The sequence below is a fragment of the Malaclemys terrapin genome, chromosome 2 (assembly GCF_027887155.1).
Source record: "Malaclemys terrapin pileata isolate rMalTer1 chromosome 2, rMalTer1.hap1, whole genome shotgun sequence".
NCBI lineage: Eukaryota > Metazoa > Chordata > Testudines > Emydidae > Malaclemys > Malaclemys terrapin.
In genome coordinates, this window is record NC_071506.1 from 24,413,700 (window position 1) to 24,440,569 (window position 26,870).

Genomic DNA, 26,870 nt, shown 5'->3' on the forward strand with positions numbered 1-26,870 from the left:
ACATCATTCTGGGATGTATTAGCAGGAATGGTGTAAGCAAGACACGAGAAGTAATTCTTCTGCTCTACTCCATGCTGATTAGGCCTCAATTGTGTCCAGTTCTGGTCGCCACATTTCAGGAAAAATGTGGACAAATTGGAGAAAGTCCAGAGAAGAGCAATAAAAATTATTAAAGGTCTAGAAAACATGACCTATGAGGTAAGATTAAAAATGTTGGGTTTGTTTAGTCTGGAAAAGAGAAGACTGAGAGGGGACATAACAGTTTTCAAGTACATAACAGGTCGTTACAAGGAGGAGGGAGAAAATTGTTCTTCTTAGCCTTTGAGGATAGGACAAGAAGCAATGGGCTTAAATTGCAGCAAGGGAGGTTTAGGTTGGACATTAGGAAAAACTTCCTAACTGTCAGGGTGTTAGGGTTAATAAACTGGAATAAATTGCCTAGGGAGGTTGTGGAATCTCCATCATTGGAGATTTTTAAGAGCAGGTTAGACAAACACCTGTCGGAGATGATCTAGATAATACTTAGTCCTTCCATGAGTGCAGGAGACTGGACTAGATGACCTCTCGAGGTCCCTTTCAGTCCTATGATTCTATATGATTCTATTTCAACATGGGACAGCAAACTAGGTAGTCATATTATGGTCCTTTTAAATTTCACTTAGCTATTATGTTTGCTTATGAAAGAATTGTTTTGATAAGTTACAAGTCAGAATGGTTTTTCTGTGAAAGCCTTACGCACCTACTGAAGAGAAGAGATCAGCCAATGTCCCTTAATGTTTCATTATAAGTGCCAAATAACAAGGAAGAAAATTAATCACTTTCTGTAGAGAAACTGAGAAATACCTTGGAGAGCTATTGATTGTACCAGACTACACTACATTGCTTCCAAATGCATTTATGCTAAATGGCAACAATGACTTGACTCAGGAGATTCTGCAGCATCAAATCGTTTATTTTCTTTTTTGGTAGAATCACTTTTTATCTTTCCTCAAATACTTCCAAATGACAAAACCGATGCTATCTGCTTTACGTGGGTTTCCTTCATCAAGCCTTGATCCTGCAAGCACAAAAGCATGTGAAGTTGAGAGGGACTACTCAAGTGCATGAAGTTACTCACATGCTTGGGATGCACAGAATCAGGGTCTTAACTTACACAAAACTTCATCTTTGAGAAAAAATGTGGTAATAAAAATTCTAGTTAAGACTTTGAGGTTTTCAAACCTACTTAAAGGTTTTCACTTTAAATCACACACAAAAAACCCTAAACAGGCAAGGTTTTGTGCAAGCTCAGCACTTTCCCTTCACCTGATTAGTGATATGAATGTGTACACAACTGTTGAGTAACCACTTACGAATCATGAATGCTTCCCTTTGCCAACCAGCTATCAAGGATTTTGTCTGTCTTGATTAGAACTTGTTAAATGTTCACAAGAGGACTAGCTTTAGAAAGATAAGAAGCATTTCCCCACCACTCCTTGTAATTAAATGGAAATGTTCCTTTACAAAAGCGTGCACAGAAAAATTTTGCCTGTTCTATTGAACAACGTGCCCTCCTTCTCCAGCAGTGTCAATGGAGATGTTGTCTAAGGCCAGAGCTAAACTACAGACCTATATCGGTATAACTACATCACTCAGGGGTGTGAATAATCCACACCCCTGAGGAACATAGTTATACACACCTAACCCCCCACCCCGTGTAGACGGGAGAGCTTCTCCTCCCAACATAGCTACCGCCTCTCGGGGAGGTGGATTAACTATACCAATAGGAGAAGCTCTTCTATCAGCATAGAAGTATCTTCACTTAAGCACTGTGGTGGCACAGCTGCATCAGTGCAGCTGTGCTGATACAGCATTTTAAGTCTAGATCTGCCCTAAGCCTATGTCCTTGCCACTCATCATTCTGGGTGAAATGGACCCTCCACTCACACAGGAGAGCTAAGTGAGTAGGTGTCCTATCTTGGGGAAGTAAATGCAGAAACAGGTACACGGTAAATGTAAATGCAGAAACAGGTAACGCTGTTTTATTAGCAGAACGCAATCATCCCGCTTCTTACTCTGAGTCCCAGCACCTGAGTCCCATCCAACAGTGTCAGGGTGCTTAGATTACAACAATATGCTGGCCTTAAAGGGAACATCATTACAATGGATTTTCTGCCTGGAACTATGGAGAGGTCTGAATTTACTCACCAACATGTAGGCAGGTCATGGGGCACCTCTGCAGCTGCTACTCCAGTCCCTGCACTAGGAAGGGCAAAAAATTCACTTTACATATTCATTGCCAAAGGTTTGTGGTCGGTGAAGGCATGACCCTGCCCCCGCTCCTACTTCTACCACGTCATAAGCAGTGATGGTCTAGAGCCTCTGAATACAAGAATGCTCAGTATCCTTTGCGCCCACTCAGCAATTGCCCACCCAGAACTGTTAGAATTCCTCTGCTTTGGGACGTTTCCAGGGCCCCTACATGCTTGAGTGAATTTCTCTCTTGGTGCTTATTTTACTTCCTCTTGAATGTGTTGTGCAATCTCCTCTTCCTGCCTCTTTGCCTAGTACTTCGATTCCCAGGAGTACAACAGTTACTGGCCTTTTACTTATAACTCAGATGTTCCAAAATGTAACAGAAACGGAATCAACAAGAAGGCTATTATTAGCATGGATGTATTTTATTCTACACAATTTAAGCTGCTTCAGTTGTTTTTTGAGTTAGAGATGAACGAAAAGAAATCCTATAAAACTGTTAATTTTTTCATTTAGTGCAACTCCATCCCCTTTAAGTCACTTATTTTCCAAACATCAAGTATATTCAAGCAGTTTGTCTTTCAAATGCCCCTTTGATCAATTTACAAAGATTTTCTATAAAATCTAAAATCAACAGAAAAATCCTATGATTTTATTCCCTGCTACAAACATGTGGCCTCCTCCTGGACACCTCCTCAGGGCATCCCTGCAGGTGGTGCCTCACCTCAGTTTCCCTCTTGATTCCTCAAATAAACTCAGTACAGCCTTCAGACTATATAAATAGCCCTATTTGCAGGGGAATTTATTACCAAAAATCACACTACCATAAACCAGAGCTGCTGTCCCCTACCCAGTCCAAATAGTACATTCATCCCAACAGCAAAAACACCAAGTTCAGCTCCAGCATCTCTCACCACAACTCACCCCAGTTCCCAGTGTCTCTCAGCATACCTCCCTCCAGTTCCCAGGTAGGCTCCAGCATCTCTTGCCACACCTCACTCCAGTTCCCAGGTACAGCTCCAGTGTCTCTCACCACACTTCACCCCTGTCCCAGTGTGTCTCACCACACCTGACCCCAGTTCCCAGGTACTGCTCCAGTGTCTCTCACCACACCTCAACTCAGCTCCTCTCTAGCTGAGGTGTTTCACTACACTGTTTCCTCCCTACGTATGGTTACAACTTTTGCAGAGACCTCACTGGGCTCATCCCTGCACCATTCCTCAGTCTTCAGGCCTCTCTGGCTTCAGCACTCTAGCGCAGAGAGCCAGCAGGCATCTTCATCCGCTACTCTCAGCCTTCAGGCCTCTCTGGCCTGGGAAAGTCTGCAGGTGACTCCCTTCCTCTCTCACCATCTTGATCTGGCTCCATGGCTCAACTAGGGAATTTTCACCACTCCTTCCTCCTTAAAGCTTTCAGCCCGCCTCTGCCCTTTCTCTGAGCTCTCATGACTCTCCATTTCTTAACCGGGAGTAATAATCTCTCTCCCCCTCTCTTAAGATTCTGGACTCTGGATTCTAAACTTGACTTCCAGGCTTCTGAATTTTCATTTATCAATCCCAGGGGCAGCCTCTCACTCTGCTCACTACATCAAACTAGCTGCACCAAACAGGAGAGCTGAGTCCAATTTCATGTAAGAGGCAAGCTACCCTGTTACACCTAGAAATTCTAAAAGATACATTTAAAAGGGGGCCTTGTTTCAATTTAATCATTCTTCTTAAGTGTTTGCACCCCAACCACTGTAGCATTATGCTAAGGGATGACAGCCAGAAAGGGAAACTGGACTAGTCTAGTTGTACTTTGCAAGCTATGAACAAAAAAACAACATAATAGGCAGAGAGTCTCATTTTTAAATTTCTCTCAATAATTTAAGGCTCCCTCCCACATAGATTATGTGATGTGTCTTTTGAAGTGGGATAACACGTTGGGTAATTCAGCCGTCTCCTTCCCACAACAGTAATAGGAGCATGAACAGCAGCGACTTTTCATAGTATATTTTACTAAGCAGTGCGTGGAATACTTGAGATTGTGATTGAAAGTCACCTCTCTGCACGCAAAGCCAGATCTGCAAAGTTTTGAGAGCAAAGGAATTCCCATACCAACCTGCTGCAGTGCAGCCCCTCTGTGACCGCAATGTCCTTCTGTGGTGATTTTGGGCCCTTGGATCCATTGATCTTGTAGTGCGGGCAGGAGCAGTGGTTACAGAGGAGCAGGTGGGTTGCACTGAGGTAAGTGCTCTATTTGTAATAATAAAAAGTGACACAGATAGTCAGCACTACTTCTGCCTGTATTAAGATCTACAGGCCTTCCAGCACACATCAGCCCTACCCTCAACAGCTCTCACTGTGCTGGACCTTTGAGGACTGGCACAAAGCCCCTCCCTAACATGGCCACTTTGCCTTAGATTAATAGAATCCAAGGCCACAAGGGACCATTGTGATCATCTAGTCTGACTTCTTGTACAACACAGGCCATAGAACTTCCCTAGAGCATACCTCCTTCCTCCTTGATCCCTTTGTCTTCATGAAATGGCATTACAGGCCTTCAGTGACATGGTGGACCTTTCAAAAGCCCTCCGAGGACTTGGGTGAGCTGCAGTGTTGCCAATTCTCATGATTTTATCATCATGAAACTCACAATATCTGGGGTGAAATCCTGGCCCCATGGATGTCAATGGGAATTTTGCCACCGACTTCCATGGGACCAGGATTTCACCCTTGGTGTTTTTCTTAAAGCTCCAGCTTCTGGAATCGAGCGATTGCATAAGAATCTCAGCTTTCATTTAAAATAAATAAATAAGTTTCTAACCCTCATGGTCACAGAGAAAAGCCTGAAAATGTGAAACAAGTGCACCCTATCTTCCTACCATAGTTGCATGGCTCCTATCACCATAATATCTGAACACCTCACAATCATTATCATTATAACACCTCTGTGAGACAGCGAAATACTATTATCCCCATTTTACAGCTGGAGAACTGAGGCACTGAAATGAAATGACTTGCCCTAGATCACACAAGAAGTCTGTAGCAGAGCAGAAAATTGTCTCCCGAGTCCGTGGCTAGTGTCCTAACCATAGTACCTTCCTTCCTCTCAATCCTAAAGGCTGAGAATCAGAAGGCAAATAAAAATAACCCAAAATTTAGTTTTAAAAATCTCATGATTTTTAATCCAAGATCATGATTTTAGGGCCTGACTCATTATTTTTAAATAATGGGTTGTGAATACTAGAGTTGTATTCTATGGGGACAGAGTAGGGTTGCCAATTCTGACTGAAGCTATTCCGGGAGATTTTTTTTCTCCCAACATGACAATGTAATTTTCTTTAAAAATCCTATTAAAATCTCCTGGATTGCTTTCAATAGTCACCGGGAGATCGATGGCGATTCTGGGAAACTCCAGGCCAATCCTGGAGGGTTGGCAACCCTAGGATAGAGTCATATCTCGTACCAAGGCTCCCATTCACTGCTCAAATGTATATATGGGCAAAATTGGGCTCTTTCTTTTGTTCACTGTGAATTTTAAGTTGACATTTTCAGCACCTTGACAGCTTAGAACAGGCAACAGTGATGATGGTAGTTACCTCATATTTTGGAGAAAATAAAAGATGTTTCTGGTCACAAAAATCCACTAAATAATTTAGCCTCATCTATTTTTCCTGAATGACTTTATAATACTCTTTTTATGTTACCAAATGGTGCTAATTTTTAAAGTTGTTTAATTTCTATGTCAGTTCCTTCTTCAGGCTTCTGTACTCATAAAGTTCCCACACAATGCATTCAGTGTGTGTACGATTTAATGCTACTTTTCGTTTCTTTATACCTAAGTTTCTCTTTTTGCACTGACCAGGCAGCAAATATATCAGCTCAGGTTCTCCCTTCCCACTAAAGTAAATTACTCACAGCCAGCTGCTGAGCTCATTCAATTGAATCCTTAGAAGTCAAGAAGCAACTAACTGCTTCCTATGCCATGAAATTATATTCTACACTCAATAACAAATGTGGGTAATAATCAGTTGGATGGATAATTTATACAATTATTATGATCTTGATTGAAATTGTTCTACATACTTGCAGAATCACTGCTGTGAATAATCATTGGCGTATAGCTCTTCAAAAGCAATTGACATTATTTGATATTCTAAATTTGAACAACTTTTATTGGTTTCTCTTCCCTGACTGGGTTAGCACAAAGTCTAGAATCAGGTTTCTGAGGCAAACACCATTTCAAATTCAAAATTTGCTTCCTCTGAATATTCTGTAACAGTCATTTAAATTAAATTAATTAAATTAAAATTCACTGTTTCCATGATGTGTATTATAATTATGTGTTAGGTTTTTCTGGTACAGCTGCACTGACAATGTGCAAGGCTCTGTGCAAAACCAGGAATACACAGTCCCTGCTCCAATGTACTTGCATCCCTTAAAGACAAGAGATACTTACAAAGGGAGAAAGAAAGGAATACAATATGCAAACACTATTTTAAAGAAATCCTGTCAATACATTCACTTGGTAGACTATAAACAGGAGGGAAAAGGCAAAAGGGATGCAAACATATACAAAGCAAATGTGGTTACAAATTGAGATGAACACTAATGGAAATGTTGTGACAGAATTCACCAGCTCTAGTGGCCTTAACAAGAGGAGACAGTGAAATGTAATAAACAAACAACTGTCTTGGATCCCAAGACAAATGTGGCACTAGAGAATGGTTTACACAAACCAAGTAAAAACCACATAATAACCATAAAGGGTAAATATGTCAAAGCTGATCATGTTGAAACTGTTTATAAAGTGAAGGATTCCAGGGGCCATGTGGATTCTTCCTGCATAACATCTCTGACAGAGGAAGAGCTTTTCCTCTCCATCCACCCCGCTAAAATTCTGATCTAGATGCTCATCAAAAGTCTCAAGGCTTTTCCTCTTCTCTACCCTTGAGAAAGGCAAACTTGCCCAGCTCACAACCATTCAAAGACAAAGACAATTTCCTGGCTAGTCATTTTGACCATGTCACCCCTCTGTTTACATCCCTCCACTGGCTCTCCCTGCTCACTCCCATCAAACACAAACTATTTATCTTCACTTCCAAGGCCATTCACAGCCTATCCCCACCTTCACCTATTATCTTTCTCATAGACCACTGGAGATAGTGACTCACATAGCTGAGCCCAATGGTGCCAAAGCATCTTTGTGCTTTCTCTCATGCTGCCCCTCACATACAGGAGGAGCTCCTGGTAAACCTTTGCAAACATATCTCATTGGCCTCCTTCATAACCCTTCTTAAAACTCTCCATTGCCGTGATACCTACAAAAAACTTAATAACAGGCAACAGGTGTGCTGACATGCTGAGCAGCACTGTCTCAGAGTTTCCTTGTTCCTTCTCCTGTTTGTCTGTATCTACCAGTTGTCTCTTGTCTTCTCTACTTGTAGCCTCTCTGGGGTGGAGACAATCTTTTTGTTTTGTGTTTGTGCAGCACCTAGCAGTGTCCGGGCTACACGCTACCACAATACAAATTAATAATAATAAATTTCAAGTAGAGACAGAAACAATTTTAAAAGTAGCTAATTTGCAGAAACACATTTTGCTGAATAATCCATGTTTCCTTCCCTCATGCCATTTCTTCTCCCTGACTTTCTACCTCCTCATTCCCAGCATTGCTGTGTTAGACACAAGAAAGAGTTTTAATGCCTAAAGTTTCACTACCAGTAACAGACATGGATACCACACTGTGAGTGATTCTAGCACCTCATGTTGTCCTGAGGATGGCTAAAATTGCTTACATTTGTGCATTTGTAAAAAGTGCCAACATTTACAGTTTAATTATGGCTTTAACATCTGTGCCTCAGTCTTCCCATCTGTAAAATAAGGAAAATAGTACTTACTTATCTACCAGAGTTATTAGGATGATTAACTAACACTTCTAAAACTAATGAGGGGAAAGATACTATATAAGTGCAAAGTATACTGATATAACATAAACCTTCTGAAAGCCTGAGTCTGTGATCAGTTTCATAATTTTTGAAATTTAAATTCCAGGAAAGGGTCACATATTAAAGACCTGATTCTCCACTGCCTTGCACTTTGTACAGCCATTTACACATGTGCAAAGTGAGTGTGAAATGTTATCACTTTGATTTGGTACACAGCATTGAAGAATCAAAAAAGAATCAAGCCTCTGATATTTAAAACTCAGCCTTCCTATTTGTGCTTACTTAATTTTCAGGCCTAGTCAGGTACTTTTTCAGTTATTTGAAAGTACATTTGTTGTCACTGGGATGGCCAAGGATCTGAATGCACCTGCTGGGTGAGGCATTGTTAAAAACAGGCCAGAAGTCATTGCAAATTTATATTGTTAGAAGTTCTGAAAAGAATTTTACACTTTGGAGTTGTGTTTTTATATGGATGGAGGCCTCTGATGAATCAGTTACGTAGTTTGTACAACATAGTTTTCAGCACCTATGAAATGGAAAAGTCAATATTTGCCCCTCCTTTTGTATTATATCCTGGAAAGATACAGTAGAAACTTTGACTAAGAGAGATGTTAGACTTGTTTGTATGTAAATAGCTTTGCTCATTGTGTTCTAAGGGCCAACCTATCTTGCCATACCACATGTTGGATTTCAAGATCAACTTTATTTTTAAAAACTGTTGGACTGGAGTCTGAAAATGCTTTATGTTTAAGACTGGACATCCTCATGGTGCCACTGTTTTGCAGTGTAGCCACATCCTCGGAACCAAATCCTATCTATCCCCAAACAAGGAGGGACCCATCTGAGGCAGCAGGAATAAGATTTGGGGTGCCCACCCAGTGGTGCAGACTGCTTAATTGTCCCTAAACCCAGCTCTATGAGGTCTCCTTCATTGTCGCTGCTGGGTTGTGGTGGGAACAAGGAGCCTTACTAAGGCAGAGGGGCAAGGCTAGTGGGTCCAAATGGCAGAACAGCCACAGGATATCGCCCTCTGAGAAGTCGGGTGTAAAAGCAGCAGTGGTGAGTGAAGCCTCAGAGCTGCTTTGCAGTTATTGCTCTAACCCTGCCTACCCTTCTGGGGCCCAAACGGTGGATTCACCAAGCTCAGCCAGTCCAGTATGGTGTGGGGGAGAGAGGATTTGTCTTGTAAATGAGACTCTTGCACCTTTAGTGCAGCTATTTTCATATATTCATTCAACTATTAAAACTTTGCTCAATGTTACAGAAAGCCAAACTTTGGATCACAACTCTTCGATTGGTTATTTGCATAGAGTCTCTGCTGAGATAGATTTTAACTGTAACCCTGCTCTAAATTGATGAGATTTCTCTCTTGGGTGAGCAGGGCTAATTTCATTTCTCTCTGTTGGAACCTTCCTTGCTTTCCCTCCTCCACTCACTCTTTCTGTGCAGAGTTCCCAACTATTGGAGGGTAAGAGGTATCTATGTTATGTCAGTTACCAATCCAAACAGCAGTAGCACTTCTTTCCTCTCTGGGTTGCCATCTCTTTTCCTACCCCAAATCTCTCTAATTTTACATAAATCTCTCTCTTTCCACAGTTGGATAGTCATATCTTTCTTTATTCTCAAACCTCCTTGGATTTCCTGTGTTTCTCCCTGCTGACACCCTTAGTGTCTGTGTGTCATCTTTCCCGTTTCCCTTTGTTTCCATGCATCTCAGTCCCCTTCCTTGTTTCAGAGTTTCCCAGAAATGAAGGAGCATGATTGCATATTATTATCCCCATAATATCGCACAATAGCACTTTTCTGGCAGCGCAGGACTGTCTAGATTAAAATATTTTATTTTTCTTTAGATCTAAATTCAGTTTCACTTGGCTGTGGCCACTGCTACTGTGCAGGAACATAAGCATAGTCATGCTGCAGATATTTATCCTCAAGGGCTTTGGAAAATATGGGATTTCAATACACGGTTCAAACCCCTCCTCTCCCAAGTTAGTAGCAAAACCTGACTTTATTTTAAGTATTCATGAATTTGATTAATATTTAAATTTAAAGAAAATTGCAGAGACCTTGAGAGAGAAGCTAAATATTTAAAGAGTAATATATACAAAAAGAAATAAATTACATAAAAACGATGGTAGGATTACACAGTTACAGTTTTGGGAGAGCTTTAATATAATGCAAAAATTAAAGTCCCTAAAGCAAAATAATCTTGGCTACGTTATCCAGTACATATTGAAGTAAATGTGGTTACAGAGCTATAACTAGGAATGCAATTTAGATCATGTTTAATTTGTAGTACATACACTATTTAAAAGCCTAAATGGATAGCTCGAATATTGTATATTCTTGTTTACAAAGAAAAATATGAATAAAAGGTAGTGCACGTATGGAAGTTAGTATTTCTGCAAAGATCTTAACTGTTGCATTTCCTGACATTATTAACATTGCAAGCTAATGTTATGTTTATGTAGGCTTTTTTGGCATTCAATCTTCTAGGGTGCTATTATAGAGTGTACAATTCCTGGAAGCTCAGGTACACTTCTTGAAACCACCACATGAACTAATTCTGCCTTGCTGTTGCCTCTTAACTTTGGCCCTCCCGTTCCCTGTACCAGCCCTCCAATAACTCAGTCTCCCCCACAACAGTATTTATTCAAATGCATAATTATACATTCAAAGTGCTTGGGCTTTGCACTCCAGAACAGACTGGGGTCTACAGACACCAGGATATTTGTCCCAAAAGGAGGAAATGCCCAGACTAGTCCCTGACAACTTTCAGCCAATCCAGGAGTGGAGGCCAATCCACCTCCTTCCTAGTTTCATGGTGTTCTCCTCACCTCATCCATTCAAAAAAATTCTACCATGGTCTCCAGCTCCGGTGATGTGAAAGGGGGAACTGGGAGAGGGAGTTCCTGTCAGAGCATTGCGCACAGAGATTTCCCCACCCATCCTGATACCTATGAGACAACCTCTGAAGTGCTACACCTGGGAGACCCACTCTGCTGTTTCAGACTCCCACCTAATTAGGCCTTGTGTGCCTGTTTCTATAGGGTAAAGATGGGTCTACAATCAGTGAACAAAAGGGGCGGCTGGACACCACCACAATAAGGTAATGATAACGTGTCATATGCCTACCTCTGCAAACTGCCCACGCCAAAAAACACTGCAGTGGGAGAATGAGTAAAGAGCCCAGCATACAAGAAATGGCAAAGCCAGGCTGCCTGAGCAGTGTTAATTCTGCCCTCAGTGCATGGGCATGATTATTACTTGATCTTCAATTCCTTGATAATAGGGTATTTCTCAAACAAAATATAAATAAATATACATGCATTTTAACAGTCTTGCTACACACATGTAGCTTCCTGTAGCTGTGTTGATTGAAAGAAAATTGTTGTTTTCTACATGGTGGCTGTAATTATTAAAACACATGTCTTAGCATATTAAAGGTCTAATAGCGTGAGCTACAGAAGTGCCGAACATTAACTCACTCCATTTAAGTCAATGAGAGCTGCAGATCCCCAGGACCTTTCAAAATCAAACCATACATCAATAAAGACATATGGAACCATAATGTTACTAAAAATACTATAAGTGTACAACAAAGAAGAACTTGAAAAGGGTGGAAATACACATACCTCCTTCATGATGAATATTTATGCCACAAACTAAATGTTGCCCTTTTCTCTACTATGGTGCATACATGCTTGCTCAATAGTGCCCTGGCTCTGGAGACAGTGGCTTCAGGATAGCTCAAGAGCTTATAAAATAAGAGGAATATAAAAATTTAGGTCACCACAATGTCATAGAAGGAAAGTGGTTAAATGTTATTGAAGTTACACCTACTCCAGAGTTTACTTTTCTAGATCATAGGCAAATTTTAGTAAGCAACCAGATAGGTGTGGGTTCAGATATTCTAATGTTTCTCATTACTCCGTGGGCCAACTATGGCCCACGTACACTAAGGACACAAAGCATGAGAAAACAAGGGGCCTGTGGACTGGAAAAAGACTACCTGTCAGGGATTTGGCAATGGTAAACCATTATTGAACTCATCCTGTGCAGAAGGGCAAGACAGCAGACAGGTATGACTTGTCAGAGAGAGCATGTATGCAGCCAGGGAGCAATATAAGACCCCAGAACACGTTCACTAAAATAAAGGACCCACCTATTGAAGCAGCTTTTTGTTGCCAGAGGAAAGGTAATTTGTAAACTAAGTTATCATGAGGATAGCTATATTGTTGGAAACAAAAAACTCACAGCAACCGTGACACCCTAATCCCTTCTCAAAACAATGTTGAAATTAACATGATTCATTGCCACCTACTGGGACATACATAATTTAGGACCAGATCCTGAAGTTCTTATTCAGGCAAAACTCCCATTGACTTCAATTGTATTACATATTAATACAACTATATATTCTGATTATTAAATTTCTTTAAACCTGACTAACACTGTCCAAACTATAACTAGTAAAGGCTATGATACCCTCCCCCAGAGAAACCCATCTTACTAGGAAATCCGGTGACATACACTTCACATAGTTGCCTACCCGGAGATGCATTGGGACCCTAGTGAGGAGGCAGGTTTGCAGCTTCCAAACCCCAGTCCTGTAGAAGGCTGGACCCTCTGCACTGCTCCTCTGGGCCTCCTTCCAACTGAGATCATGGTTTCTTCAGGAGCTATGCTCCCATTGGTCATGCATTCTTGCAGCAGTAATTTAGTCAGATATTTGCTTAGATAGCCACTACTTCTAAAAGTAGAAGGAACTATTGGGTCCTAAACAGTTATTATTATAGCTAATAAAGGTACGTGGCATGACCCACCATCACCTTATACATCCACAAAGAATTTTTAATGAAGTTATTTCAAATATGTGAATAAAGTCACACACACTGATCTGGTTTACAAATAAACCAAGAGTATAATTATAAACACCTAATTTTCATAGGGTTTTTTTTGCATACCTGTACCCTGTACCCCTCTTGTGTTTTCCTTTTATTCTGTCACGCCTGAGGTATGCAGTCATCTAAGTTCCTGCTAAGGTGCACACCTGTACAGCCACTCAGGATGCCATGAAAGGCCGCGCACTTAACTCCTCCAGCCCCGGAGCGGCTGCGGCAGGGAGAGGCGCCCCTCCTGCAGCCCCAGCCCAGGTGCTGCTGTGGGGAAAGAGGTCTGGGGGGGGAGGGAGTCCTCTTTCCCCAGCCCCACCCCAAAGCCCGCAACCCCAACCAGAGCACTCGCCCCCTTGCTCCTCAACCCAGCCCTGAGCCCCAGCCCTCAGCCCCCTTCCACTCTCCAAGCCCCTCCGCCCTACCCCTGCCACCCATCATCTCCATATTGGTGCACATAGCAAAATTAATTCTGCACACGGATGCGAAAAATCAGAGGGAACACTGACAGTCATCCTGAAGTATCCCATGCATCTGAAGAAGTGAGGTTTTTTACTCACTAAAGATTATGCACAAATAAATCTGTTAGTCTTTAAGGTGCCACCACACTCCTTGTTTTTGTGGATACAGACTAACACGGCTACCCCCTGATCCTGAAGTATGTAGCACTTACTCATACACATTTTATCCACATAATCACTAGTCACTAAATCATCTCCTCTAAGGTCTTATGTAATGTTTGTAAGCATCACTAAGAACTGACTACAGTATGTTTCTTCAGAATCTGTTTTTATTGTAATTTTCTAGCATCAGTTTGTCTGTTCTATACACATCTATAATACCTTTATTGTAATATCTTCCTCTTTGAGGCAACCAGGCAAGTTGTTTATATACTTCTCTTAGATGGGAAAAGAAAAGGAAACCACAAATATACCATTGGCCAAAACTTGTCTACCACCCCGTTTGCTACCATATATTGGCGGCCCTTATTTTCTGAAACAAAATGTGCAGCTAACAAACTTATTCTGTTGCCCAGATGATCTAGACAGTGAAAAAATAAGACACAAATATTTGTATCAGAGGGGGATACAAATTCAGAGATAAACCTAGGCCCGAATCCTGGAATCAGATTTCACAAGAGTGGATCCTTCCATCCATGTGGATCCCCATTGATTTATAGGGGTACAGACTGTCTTTATTTTCTCTGGTAGCATCATGTAAAAATAAGTAACATATTATTACTATAGCAGGATGGCTTGCCCCATGGGCTGGAGAACCTGCAGGTAAGCCAGCCCTGATTACAGAATGAGCCCCATCTATATAGATGCTACAGGGAGCAAAAGGGCTCCTGCAGGACCCCAAGTCAGCAGGAGGGAAATTCAGGAATCTGCAGGGAATGTTTATTTAAGAAGCCCTTTGAGGGGAAAATCATTGGCAGGTAGGGTGACCAGGTGTCTGTTTTTTGACTGGAACACCCGGTCGAAAAGGGATTCTGGAGGCTCTGCTGACCAGGCCATTGACTGTCTGGTTGGCAGCGCTGCAGAGTGGGGCTGGCAGGCTCCCTGCTAGCCTCCATGCCGCACAGCTCCTGGGAAAAAGCGGCATGTCCCCACTCCAGCTTATACACATAGGGGCAGCCAGGGGATTCTGAACGCTGCCCCTGCCCTAAGCACCATCCCCGCAGCTCCCATTGGCCAGGAACTGTGGCCAATGGGAACTGTGGGGGCAGCGCCTGCAGACAGGGCAGCACACAGAGCCGCCTGGCCGTGCCGCTGCGTAGCAGCCAGAGGGGGGACATGCCGCTGCTTCCAGGAGCTGCCTGGGGTAAGCTCCCGGAAGGACCACTTTTCACACACACCCCTGCGCCCCAGACCTGATCCCCCTCCTGCCCTCCAAACCCATCAATCCCAGCCCAGAACACCCTCCTGCACCCCAAACTCCTCATCCCCAATCACACCCCAGAGCCTGCACCCCCAGCTAGAGCCCCACCCCACATCCCAACCCCCACTCCAGCCCAGAGCCCCTTCCCACGCCCTGTACCCCTCAGCTCCAACCCCCCAGCCCAGAGCCCCTCCTGAACCCTAAGCCCACCCACCCCTGGCCCCACCCGAGAGCCCACACCCCCAGCTGGAGCCCTCACCCCCTCTTGCATCCCAAGCCACTGCCTCAGCCTGGAGCCCCCTCCTGCACTCCACCCCCCCTCCCCGCGAGCCAGCCCAGTGAAAATGAGCAAATGAGTGAGGGTGGGGAGAGTGAGTGACAGAGGGATGGGGGAATGGAGTGAGCAGGGGGCAGGGGAAGGGTGGTCGGTTTTGTGCGAGTAAAAAGTTGGCAACTCTATTGGGAGGGCACCACCACAGCAGCACCCCTGGCCATAATGGGTGCATGGGAGGTGGCTGACCCCACTACAACTTCTGCAGCAATGGTGAGGCGAGTCTCCAAGGGCCAGATTTTTAAACATATTTAGGTGCATAAAGGTGCAGAGGGGTGCCTAGTGGCATTTTCAAGAGAGCGTAACTCAGTGGTTCTCAAACTTTTATACTGGTGACCCCTTTCACATAACAAGCCTCTGAGTGTGACCCCCCTAATAAATTAAAAACACTTTTTTATATAGTTAACACCATTATAAATGCTGGAGGCAAAGCGGGGTCAGAGGTGGAGGCTGACAACTTGTGACTCCCCCATGTAATAACCTCGTGACCCCTGAGGGGTCCCGACCTCCAGTTTGAGAACCCTGACCTAACTCCTATTGCCTATCTGCCTCTTTAAGCACTTAAGTACCTTTAAAAACTTGGCCCCAACAGCTGAAGCTAAGATTCCTAAGCTTAATTCCTAAGAAAATGTATACATACCAGTTTAGAATAAGAACCAAAACCCATGGGCCAGATCTTCATCTGATGAAAATCAGCAATGCTTCACTTACTCTGGAACTACACCAATTTAAACCAGCTGAGGATCTGACCAGCATAAGTAACCTAAAAAAACGACTACTAGCTATGAAAATGTCTTCTGAACTAGCATCTTAAAACTGAAGAGGATTCCTAAACATTCTGCTTTAGTGGTAATTACACCTCTACCATGATATAACGCTGTCCTCGGGAGCCAAAAAATCTTACCGCGTTATAGGTGAAACCGCGTTATATCGAACTTGCTTTGATCCACCAGAGTGCGCAGCCCAACCCCCCCGGAGCACTGCTTTACCGCGTTATATCCGAATTCGTGTTATATCGGGTCGTGTTATATCGAGGTAGCGGTGTATTTTCTTAGTTTAACTGCCATTGACATACAAATTTAAAATACAAACTGATCTTAGTAATAACCATTAGTCTGAATATTTGACTTTGATTGAGATGAAATCAAGGAACTTTGGTTCTCATCTTAACAGCTCCCAGATCAAGCAACGTTTTCAAAATTATGAATGAAAAATGTTAAACCAGCATTTTAAATGATTTGCTGAAAATTTGAAGAAAACTTCTGGCATACTGCTATTACGTCTTTCTGATTATACCACTATCATACAATCGTCTGTATTTCCTGAATCACAAGTTATGTTAACAGTGAGAATTGGGAAGCTTTACAATTTTCTTCTTTATTGCTCTGTGATATGCATAGGAATTTGGTCAACTGATCCAAAATTTAAAAAAAAAAAAACCCTATAAAAAATGGGCTGTGTTAGACCCAAAGTCTTTCTGCATTACTCCAAGAGACTAAAAAACCCTGGATCTTAATGGAGGTTTATTCTATCCATCTAACTTAATCATTTTATAGTGCCAATCATATTTGACACACTGGACCAGAAATCTATTAAAATCTGATTTTAATTATTATTCCTCTTCTGGTTTTGCCTTTTAAAACCTCTTTGCTGACTTGCTGTCACCTTCCCCAGAGTCCTCAGATAGTACAGCTATGACCAAATTAGAAGACCCTAACCAGAATGGAATAGAAAGCTTCCCCTGGACTGTAGCAGTCTCAGTAACTATTACAAGGAATGATAGATAACTCATTATCCCAGGCCTGCAATACTATTTACACATAGCCCAATTCCTAGCTGAAACAGCAGAGCTGAGCAGCTGTGACAGGCTGAAAGCAGGAGTTTGTAAGAATCTAATTGAAACACACACAAAAACCCTTCATTTCCCAAATGTGTGTGGTTTAGCAGGTCTGACAGAGGTATGTGTGTGCACTGATAATTTGGGTTTAGAGAGGGTGAGGCACACAAGTTCACAGAGGTTGCAGTTCTGATTCTGCCGTCACTTACATCAGATTTACACCATTGACATCAGTGGAGTTACTTCTGCTTTACACCAGTGGGAGACCAGAATCAGGCCCTACAGGATTGCACCTGTGCAACCGAGAGCAAAATTTGAGCCATTGATTTAAATGGAGTTAATCCAGATTTACACCGCTGTGAAGTAAATGCTGCCCATTTAACAGCAATTTCCTTAAAAACAGGGGCAAAGGAGTTTCCCCTTTTTAGGGTGACCAGACAGCAAGTGTGAAAAGTCAGGACAGGGGTGGGCAGTAATAGGAGCCTATATAAGAAAAAGACCCCAAAATCGGGACTGTCCCTATAAAATCGGGATATCTGGTCACCCTCCCCCTTTTAGAGTCTGTAGCAATGTTTGAGCGGGAGGAAGGAGCCATCTCCTACCGTAGCTGCTCCCCAGTGAGCAGGACCTCAGCCATGTGCTCCAGTTCAGCCGCCTTCTGCTGCATGCTGCCCATGTCCTCCTCCATCGCTACCAGCCTGCCGGGACATACAACACAACAGGGCTAAGGGAGGCTGCAGCTCTCAGCACTGGATGACGGGGCTGGTTGATTACGCTTATTAAATGACAACGAGGTTAGGTTAAATGACAACATAAATACATCCCAACCCCTCCCCCACCCCTGTTAAAATCCCCTTCCTTCCCTGCAAATTTAGTAACGAAACAGATCCTTAATCTGCACCGCACACATCTTAAAGGGAACATTTCAGCCCAGTTCCAGTCTCCTGCAGGCTCTGCCCCGTTTTAATTAAGTCCCATCGATCGGTTAGTTTGATTGCGTTTCCCAGCGCTGCAAAGCGGCATGGGTGATTTTTAGTTTGCAGCACATCGCTGCATGGCTACTGGTCTGGCTTCTCCAAACAGCGAGCTGAGCTTTTAAACTCCTCCATGCAATTTATTTTTGACAGCTCAAAGGAAACACGCTTTCTGCTCAGCTTCCCGACCCTTTGCAAAAAGCCTTTCTGAGGAGACGGACTTCCCCGTCTGCTTATTTCCAGGGACACTGCGCCACTGCCAAATGCTACCAGAAGAGCCACGCCTCACTTTCGCTTACCTTTGTGCGGGTCACTTTTCCCTTGTGGAGATAACGACAGATCCCACCAATTTCCTTGTTACTGTGTCACAGCCAGAGAGAGAGACACATGGTTGCAGCAGCAGCAGCAGGTCCAGCCAAGGCAGCAGCGTCCCCCTCTGTCTAGCACATTGCTCGCTACTACTTCTCCAGCATGGAAAAGACTGAATGTCACAGCCAAAGCCGTAGCAGCCAAGGTTGGGGGGCGGAGTGGGGAGAGAGGGGAGGCCCTATGCTTATCACAAGCGACCTTTGAGACAGCAGCGTGCAGCCCAAGCTGCCGAGCAAGAGCAGAGGTGCTCTGAGGACTCACGATACAGCTAACACAGCCTCCCCTGCTCCCCACCCTCTTGCAAGGAAAACTCCAGCTGTTCCTGTCCTCACTCCACACAGAGTTTTTCCTTCCTGCATTTCTTTCTCTACAACAATTAAAAATAAGTGTGTGTGGGGGGGAGAGCAGAAAAAATAGACTGATCCTTTAGAACCAAATTCCCCCTGACCTACTCTAATTTTGCCTTGACCCCTTGTAGTGAGTGCAGAGCTCCCAGTGTGATCCTCCTCCTAAATCACCCTAGACTTTTCCTTCTGAGGCTCCCGCAGCTAGTGTTTCTTTCCCTTGCTCAGTATAGGGGTCTTTAGTGTCAGAAGGAAATGGAGAAAGAAGAAACCCAGCCAAGAGTGCAGAATTGTGCTAGTCTGTGCTGCAGTACCTGGCAGAAAGTACAGCCCTGCTCCGGTTGCACAGAATGTATCTTGGCAACTGTTCTTGGGTATTTGCAAAGAGGAATCGGAGTCCAAATTCTGAGCACTCCGGCCTAAAATCTCTAGCACTTTGTATTCCTGGTCACCTGTTAGGTAAACTCTAAGTGGGGTATTCATCAGAAACAGCTCCCCACTCCCAGTTCTTTGCATCCTCAGTCAAAAGAGGGTGCTAAATTGCAACAGGTACAGAGAAACCCACAGAAACTTCCCACATGGGAAACAGATTTCAAGTGCACCTATAGTGCATCTTGCAGAGTCTGCTTTCACCCCATTCACTTAGGGTTGCCAACTTTCTAATTGCACAAAAAGGAACACCCTTTCCCTGCCACCCCGAGGCCCCACCCTCCATCACTCGCTCTCCCCCACCCTCACTCACTTTCACTGGACTGGGGGCTGGGGTGAGGGCTCCAGCTGGGGGTGCAGGCTCTGGGGTAGGGCTGAGGGATTTGGGGTGCAGGAGGGGGCTCCTGGCATGGGCCAAGGGGTTTGGAGTGCAGAAGGGGGTGCAGGCTCTGGGAGGGTGCTCAGGGCTAGGGGAAGGGGATGGGGTCTGTGAGGGAGTTTGGGTGCAGGAGGGGGTTCTGACCTGGGGTAGGGGGTTGGGGTGCAGGTGGGGGTGTGGTATCTGGAAGGGAGTTAGGGTACGGGGGGTTCTGACCTGGGGCAGGGGGTTCGGGGTGCGGACTCCAGCTGGGCAGCGCTTACTTCAGGCAGCTTCCAGTCAGTGATGCAGCAGGGCTAAGGCAGGCTTCCAGAAATAGTCAGCATGTCCGGCCCCTAAGCGGAGGCACAGCCAGGCGGCTCTACGCTATGTGTGCTGCCCACGCCTGCAGGTGTTGCCCACACAGCTCCCATTGGCTGTGGTTTCCAGCCAATGGGAGCTGCGGAGCTAGTGCTGGGGCAGCACGCTGAATCATAGAATATCAGGGATGGAAGGGACCTCAGGAGGTCATCTAGTCCAACCCCCTGCTCAAAGCAGGACCAATCCCCAACTAAATCATCCCAGCCAGGACTTTGTCAAGCCTGACCTTAAAAACCTCTAAGGAAGGAGATTCTACCACCTCTCTAGGTAACCCATTCCAGTGCTTCAACATCCTCCTTGTGAAAAAGTTTTTCCTAATATCCAACCTAAACTTCCCCCACTGCAACTTGAGACCATTACTCCTTGTTCTGTCATCTGGTACCACTGAGAACAGTCTAGAGCCATCCTCTTTGGAACCCCCTTTCAGGTAGTTGAAAGCAGCTATCAAATCTCGCCCCCCCCCTCATTCTTCTCTTCTGTAGACTAAACAATCCCAGTTCCCTCAGCCGCTCCTCATAAGTCATGTGCTACAGCCCCCCCAATCATTTTTGTTGCTCTCCCCTGGACTGTTTCCAATTTCTCCACATCCTTCCTGTAGCATGGGGCCCAAAACTGGACACAGTACTCCAGATGAGGTCTCACCAGTGTCGAATAGAGAGGAATGATCACATCCCTGAATCTGCTGGCAAGGCCCCTACTTATACAGCCCAAAATGCCATTAGACTTCTTGGCAACAAGGGCACACTGTCGACTCATATCCAGCTTCTCGTCCACTGTAACCCCTAGGTCCTTTTCTACAGAACTGCTGCCTAGCCATTCGGTCCCTAGTCTGTAGCAGTGCATGGGATTCTTCCGTCCTAAGTGCAGGACTCGGCCCTTGTCCTTGTTGAACCTCATCAGATTTATTTTGGCCCAATCCTCTAATTTCTCTAGATCCCTCTGTATGCTATCCCTACCCTCCAGTATACCTACCACTCCTCCCAGTTTAGCGTCTGTTGTCAGTGGCTACCGGTGTGATGCTCTGCTCTTGTTCGATGATGATAACAGTTGGCTGCGTCCGTGTTCCCTCTGTGTGCTGCCCCAGTTCTGCACAGATAGCTGACATAGCAAACCCCAGGAGAACCCCCAAACACCACATACTCTAGTAAGGTACGAAGGAACGCGAGCCAGGTTTATTGTCAAACGAAGCACAGTAATAGTTTCCCGTGGACTCTACAAAACATACTATGAATTTGTGCTCCCTTGCAATGGACCGGCTCAGTCAGTGGCGGGACTTTCCACTGCCCCCTATGCCTGACAGTCTGGCCCCTACTTTTATACAGTTACAGGACAGATTACTCATTCCTATTGACGTATTGAAGTACAGCCTCTTTACTCATTGGGGGCTGTCTCCCTCTTTGATTATGTTGGTTCAAACAAACCTATCCATCATGTTGTCCTTTTGACCCTGTCTTTAAGATGCACCTGCCTGTTCCTTGTTAGCTCTGTGGAGAGTCCTGATGCCATCTTAGCACAAGTTCCTCTTATTAGCACTTACGTGTGGATGCACCTGCTTCTAACAACTCTCTTCTCACCAACTTCTGTGAGTAGGGCCTGCCTCTGGCTCGCAGCCCAACTTTTGCTTAGCAGTGCCTGGAAGTACTTTGCTTCAGGCCTCAGACTGGGCCTTTGATACAAGAGTTTATGTTTCCGGGCCTCATCTTACTACAGCGTCATCTGCAAACTTGCTGAGGGTGCAGTCCACGCCATCCTCCAGATCATTAATGAAGATCTTGAACAAAACCGCCCCAGGACCGACCCTTGGGGCACTCCGTTTGATATTGGTTGCTTCCCTGGTTGCCCCTGTGCCTAGGGGCCGGACATGCTGGCCACTTCCGGGTAGCTGTACAGAGCCAGAACAGGCAGGGAGCCTGCCTTAGCCCCCCTGCATCACCAACTGGACTTAACAGCTGCCGTCGAAAACCAGACAGCTGGCAACCCTACACTCACCCAGTAGTGTCCATGCCCCAGAGGGAGACATGACTTTGGGAATTTCACCATTGAAGCCTGACAATGCTTCATATGTAAATACTCTATACAAATTTCACCTGAATGCTCTTTAGTTACATGATGATATTACTTTTTACTCAAGCCCACTTTGGGAAGATGAACTGGGCAGTGTATATTTTGGTTTCTTACATTTTCATAAATTCATAGAGTTCCAGGCCATAATGAACCATTTTGATCATCTAGTTTGACCTCCTGCATAAAGAATTTCACTCAGTAATTCCTGCATCAAAGCCATATAGTGTGGTTGAGCTAGAGCATATTTCAAAAGAATATTACTTATTCTAAATTACAGAGCATTTCTGTGTAAGATGTGTATTTGGCTGAATTTTTTTTTTTAAACTTAGAAATCAAGGAGAACGTCATTTTCTGTTCAGAATTATCTAAGGATTACGTAGTTGCATTTTTGTGTGTGTACACCTGACATCCAGTTTATCACTTGTTAGACGTGTAAATTGAAAATTCTTACACTACATATAGAATATTACTGCATGGATGGGAAAGGTCTGAGGATATCATGTTAGAGTGCATCCTACTAAATATATATTCTAACATTATGCATTTGTGTAATTTCCTCAAAATTCTAAAAGGGTAAATGTTTAAGTAATATGTGACACTGGGATTAACCAACTAGCTTCACCCTGCAAACAAGAAACTCAGAACACTAATTAAGAATCAAACTTTGATTAAGAACTTGAGTATCACCTATCAAAGGAGGGGGTTATTTTCACACAGGCAGTAGTGGATACTGCTTTGCACTCTTTCTTACTTTCACCATCAGCTCTAGGGGTTGGCGTGAGTGGGCATATGTACAATCAGTCTTGGGGAAAGCTCAGAATGATGAACACAAGTTCCAGGCACATAGATAGAACAGGTAGAGATCCACAGGTGGCACTGTGGCAGAAAGTGCAACAGATGGGAGTGGTGTGATAAGTAGAGCAACTTTTTTTAAATACTGTTCAAGGAATACCGTTTTGCAAACATTTGTTAGTCTGTGACTTTCTCACAAAGTGATGGTTACAAATATTCATGTATTTGTCATTTCTGCTATGTGATTAGTCATGTGAGTCACATAATATTGTTTCTCTTTCCCCTGAGTGGATGACTAGAGCTACATCAAGACAATGACAGAACAAACCATTAAGGCCTTGATTATTTAATGGAAAGGATGGGGGAGCTCTTTAGAGAGAAAAGGCATCAGATAAGTAGGGTTGAGGAATTTTTAAACCATTTTAGTTTGTCCTCTCTTCTTTTTCCACAAGAGCAAGCATTATGTGGACTTCAGATTTTTAAATACCTGGTTCCTCCCTCATCGAGGGAGACAGAAAAATATAAACCAAATGTGTGGCTTTTCAGCTTTACTTTTATTTTAGCACTGATAAAAAAATCCCCAAAAACCACAAAAAAAAAAAAAAAAAAAAACCCACACACACAGGCTTATTTGCAAAGAATACAGTCACCTATCATTGTCTCATAGCTGGCTAATTTTTCAAGTTCCAGGGGTCTGGCTGGGTATTGTCAACTCTCCCCTCCTCATTTCATACTGAATATAATACTTTTTTCCCCTTGCTCAGATTGCATTTATTGGTATTCATTTGTTATAACCTCCAAAACATTGTTAAGACAATATAGTTTTCCCACTAAACAAGTCCAAACTAGTCAGACACATCAGTGCTTATGTGATTAAAAGAATGGAACAGATCAGGTTTTTAGGCCAAGCTGTTTTAGACATGTGACAAACCACAGGAAAAGTTAGGAAACTTTCAAACCGAGAAACTGGCTCATTTTAAACTTCCCTATCTCTAAAATATACTTTATAAGATCAAAGTTCTTGCAAAGTTCATCAATAGCAGATGACAATTTAAATCTTGTGCTGATTTGTTATCTTTTTGCAAAGTTAGAATTGGGGTCCTAGTTATTTAAATTCTTACACTTCACCCCCTCAGCATGGTAGTATCTGAGCTCTGATTGAAATAGAGCTTTGACAGGAAAGATAGTTTGATCGCTAGCTGTGTAGCAAGGAGTGTCTAGCCATAAAATAGATATGTATGTATATTAGCAAGGCATGTACTTTTTATATTATCAATTAACTAGTATTATATGATACTTAATTTTCACAGAGGCTGCAAATGGTGATAAATTTCAGAAAAGTGGCAAAATACTACACGTTGATCCAAAATTGCAGGACAGAGATACAGAGTGTATATGTATGTTTTATACTGATGCTCTTGAACTTTTAGAGGCAGATTGTCAGCTGATTACATGCTATTTTCATATTAACATGACTTCACAGTGTTTATATTGTTGTGAATATCACTAATTAGATTAACTGACAGGAAAATGTGTTTAATCTATTAATAGGTTAGAAAAAATAATGGTTTAGTCGGGATAAACCTGATAGAGACTTCTTAAAACTGAATATGCTATAAATATGATTTCACTGCTATTGACTGCTTTGCAAAGTAGATGGAAGGCTTTTCCAATGAAGAAGAAAGCTACATCTTTAAGTGTGCAAAAACTAACCAATTTGGTTGATCCAGTACATATTCACTGATCAAGGTAAAGGATTTTTTTATGAAGCAGCATTATAGAAACCTATTCTAACCTTATAGTAAATTAATAATGTGGCTTAGCAATAATACATCATGTAAAAATCATGTTTTGCAGACATTTTCTGAAGTGACTGCTGGTATCTGACATTTTATTACAAATCAAACTCTATCCTCCTTCCCATGTTGATGAGTGACACGCTAGTCCATGCCATACCGATTATCTTGACTACTATGACCTCCTCATCACTAGTTTTCCTGATACTCATATTTTTACCCCTCTGTCAATCCAAAATGTAGCAGCCACATATTCCTGGCCTGTTTATAAGATAGTTACTTTGCTTTTTGAAGCATTCCACTGGACTCCCCTTATCCATAGACCAAGTTTAAATTACTACTCAGCCTTGCCTTCAAACAGCTGTGTCCAAACGTTTCCATTCTCCCTTTGCTCTGCCAATTATACGACTTGTTTCTTCCACTCACGTCTTCATATCACACTGCATTAAAAATGATCTCCCAAATCCAGAAAGTCAAGGAAATCAGACACATCAGAAAGCAGTCTGCCAAATATGGGGGAGATGCCTTAGAAATAGGGCCCTACCAAATTCACAACTCTAAAAAAAAACCACATCATGGACCATGAAATCTGGTCTCCCTCGTGAAATGTGGTCTTGTGTACTTTTACCCTATACTATACAGATTTCATGGGGAGGACCAATGTTTCTCAAACTGGAGGTCCCGACCCAAAAGGATGTTGCGGGGCGGATTAGCCACTGGGTGGAAGGAGCATAGGCCGAGAGGCCCCGGCTACCAGGGTGGGGGAAGCCCCTGCGCCCCAACCCGGCTCTGCGGCAGCAATGCTGGGCTGTGGAAGTCCCCCCCTCCCCCCCCCCCCCAGTGGCCTCTGTTCCTGGCAACAGCTGCAGAATGCAGGAAGCCCTGCCCCTTCCCCAGTGGCCCCCAACCCCATCTGCAGCCATGGAATGGGGAAACACCCCCTCTCCCCATGGCCCCAGATCCCCTCCCCAGCAGAAGCCAGCTAGATGGGGACAGCCCCCCCCCCCCCCCCCCAGTGACCCTCATCCCCACCAGAGCAAGCCCCTGTGCCCAACCTGCTCTCTGGCAGAAGTGCTGAGTGGGAGAAGCCTCAGTGCCCCAACCCTGGTCCCCCACAGAAGTGTGGGAGGTGACAAGGGAAGTCCCATCACCCAGACTCCCACTGCCGCCCTGGGACTGAAGAAGCTTTTACTCCCTGCTGCGGCCCTGGAGCCATGACGTGGTGACAAAGCTTCTCTGGTCTTGAACCCACTGTTGGGGGAGGCAGAAAGGAGCAAAAGGGGTGTTGGGGCTGCAGTGGGGGGATGGAATGCTGGGGCACCCTGGAAGAAACAGGGACAGGCCCCGGGGAAAGGGATGGGACTGTGGGTGGGGGCACAAGCTGAAGGGAGGAATGGGGTCAGGGCCACAGGCAGAAGGGATGGAATGGGCCCCCCCACTTGCTCCACCCCACAGCCCCAGGAAACCCTAATCCACCTGTGTGTGTGGTGGGAGGAGGGGGAGAGAGAAGGTCACAATATTATTGTAGGGGGGTCATGGTATTGCTACCGTTACTTCTGCACTCCCTTCAGAACTGGGTGGCTGGAGACCAGTGGCTGTTGGCTAGGAACCCAGCTCTGAAGCAGCGCCCTGCCAGTAGCAGCATGGAAGTAAGGAAGGGGATAAAGGAGGCATCGTAGGGTATCACCTTCCTTACTTCCATGCTGCTGCTGGCAAGGCGCTGCTTCGGAGCTAGGCTCCCAGTCAGAAGCTGCTACTCTCTTGCTGCCCAGCTCTGAAGGCAGTGCCACCTGCAGCAGCAGCCCAGAAGTAAGGGTGCGTAGCAAGGCGCACACTCACTACCATAGCACCTCCTGTTGGTTACCTCAGGAATTAGCTCTTCCAGCTCCAGAGCACTTTCTGCTGGCCGGTGTCTGTCTCTCCTGCTGTCACTACTGGTCTTACCACTGGCATCAGTGTAGGCCCCATGTCCCTCCTGGCCTGTGGTGTCCCTTCTCTGGGGTACTGCCCCATAGCACTCCACACTCCAGGGTCCTTCCCTCCCCCGGGGAACCCCCAATCCCACCTTGCCTCAATGACCTACTGCCAGTCTTCATTTAGCCCCATCCCTCAGGGGCAAACTGCAGTCTGAAGTGGCCACTCATCAGCAACAAGAGGGTTGGACCAGCTGCCTCTTCCTTCCTTGGCTGCTTCCCCACAGACCCAGTACTGCCTCAGGCCTTGGAAGCAAAGCCTCAACCTGGGAGTATGCCAGG

General features: G+C 44.3%; 1 protein-coding gene across 5 annotated transcripts in view; it reads right to left on the minus strand.

Annotated features, from left to right (window-relative positions):
- The window catches only part of DEPTOR (DEP domain containing MTOR interacting protein), a 119,661-nt gene extending 100,766 nt beyond the window's left edge, over nt 1–18,895 (minus strand). Inside the window, exons 1-3 of one of the 5 annotated variants that reach the window (XM_054018025.1) lie at nt 18,382–18,895; nt 17,711–17,806; nt 2,188–2,241 (exon numbers count right to left, since the gene is read on the minus strand). In XM_054018025.1, coding sequence (XP_053874000.1) covers nt 2,188–2,241; nt 17,711–17,796 — 140 coding nt within the window. In that variant the 5' untranslated portion in view covers nt 17,797–17,806; nt 18,382–18,895. Of the gene's footprint in view, nt 1–2,187; nt 2,242–17,710; nt 17,807–18,016; nt 18,356–18,381 lie in introns of those variants that run through there. The other 4 variants (XM_054018027.1, XM_054018023.1, XM_054018028.1 and 1 more) reach the window with 4 other exon arrangements.
- Between the last annotated feature and the right edge of the window lie 7,975 nt (nt 18,896–26,870).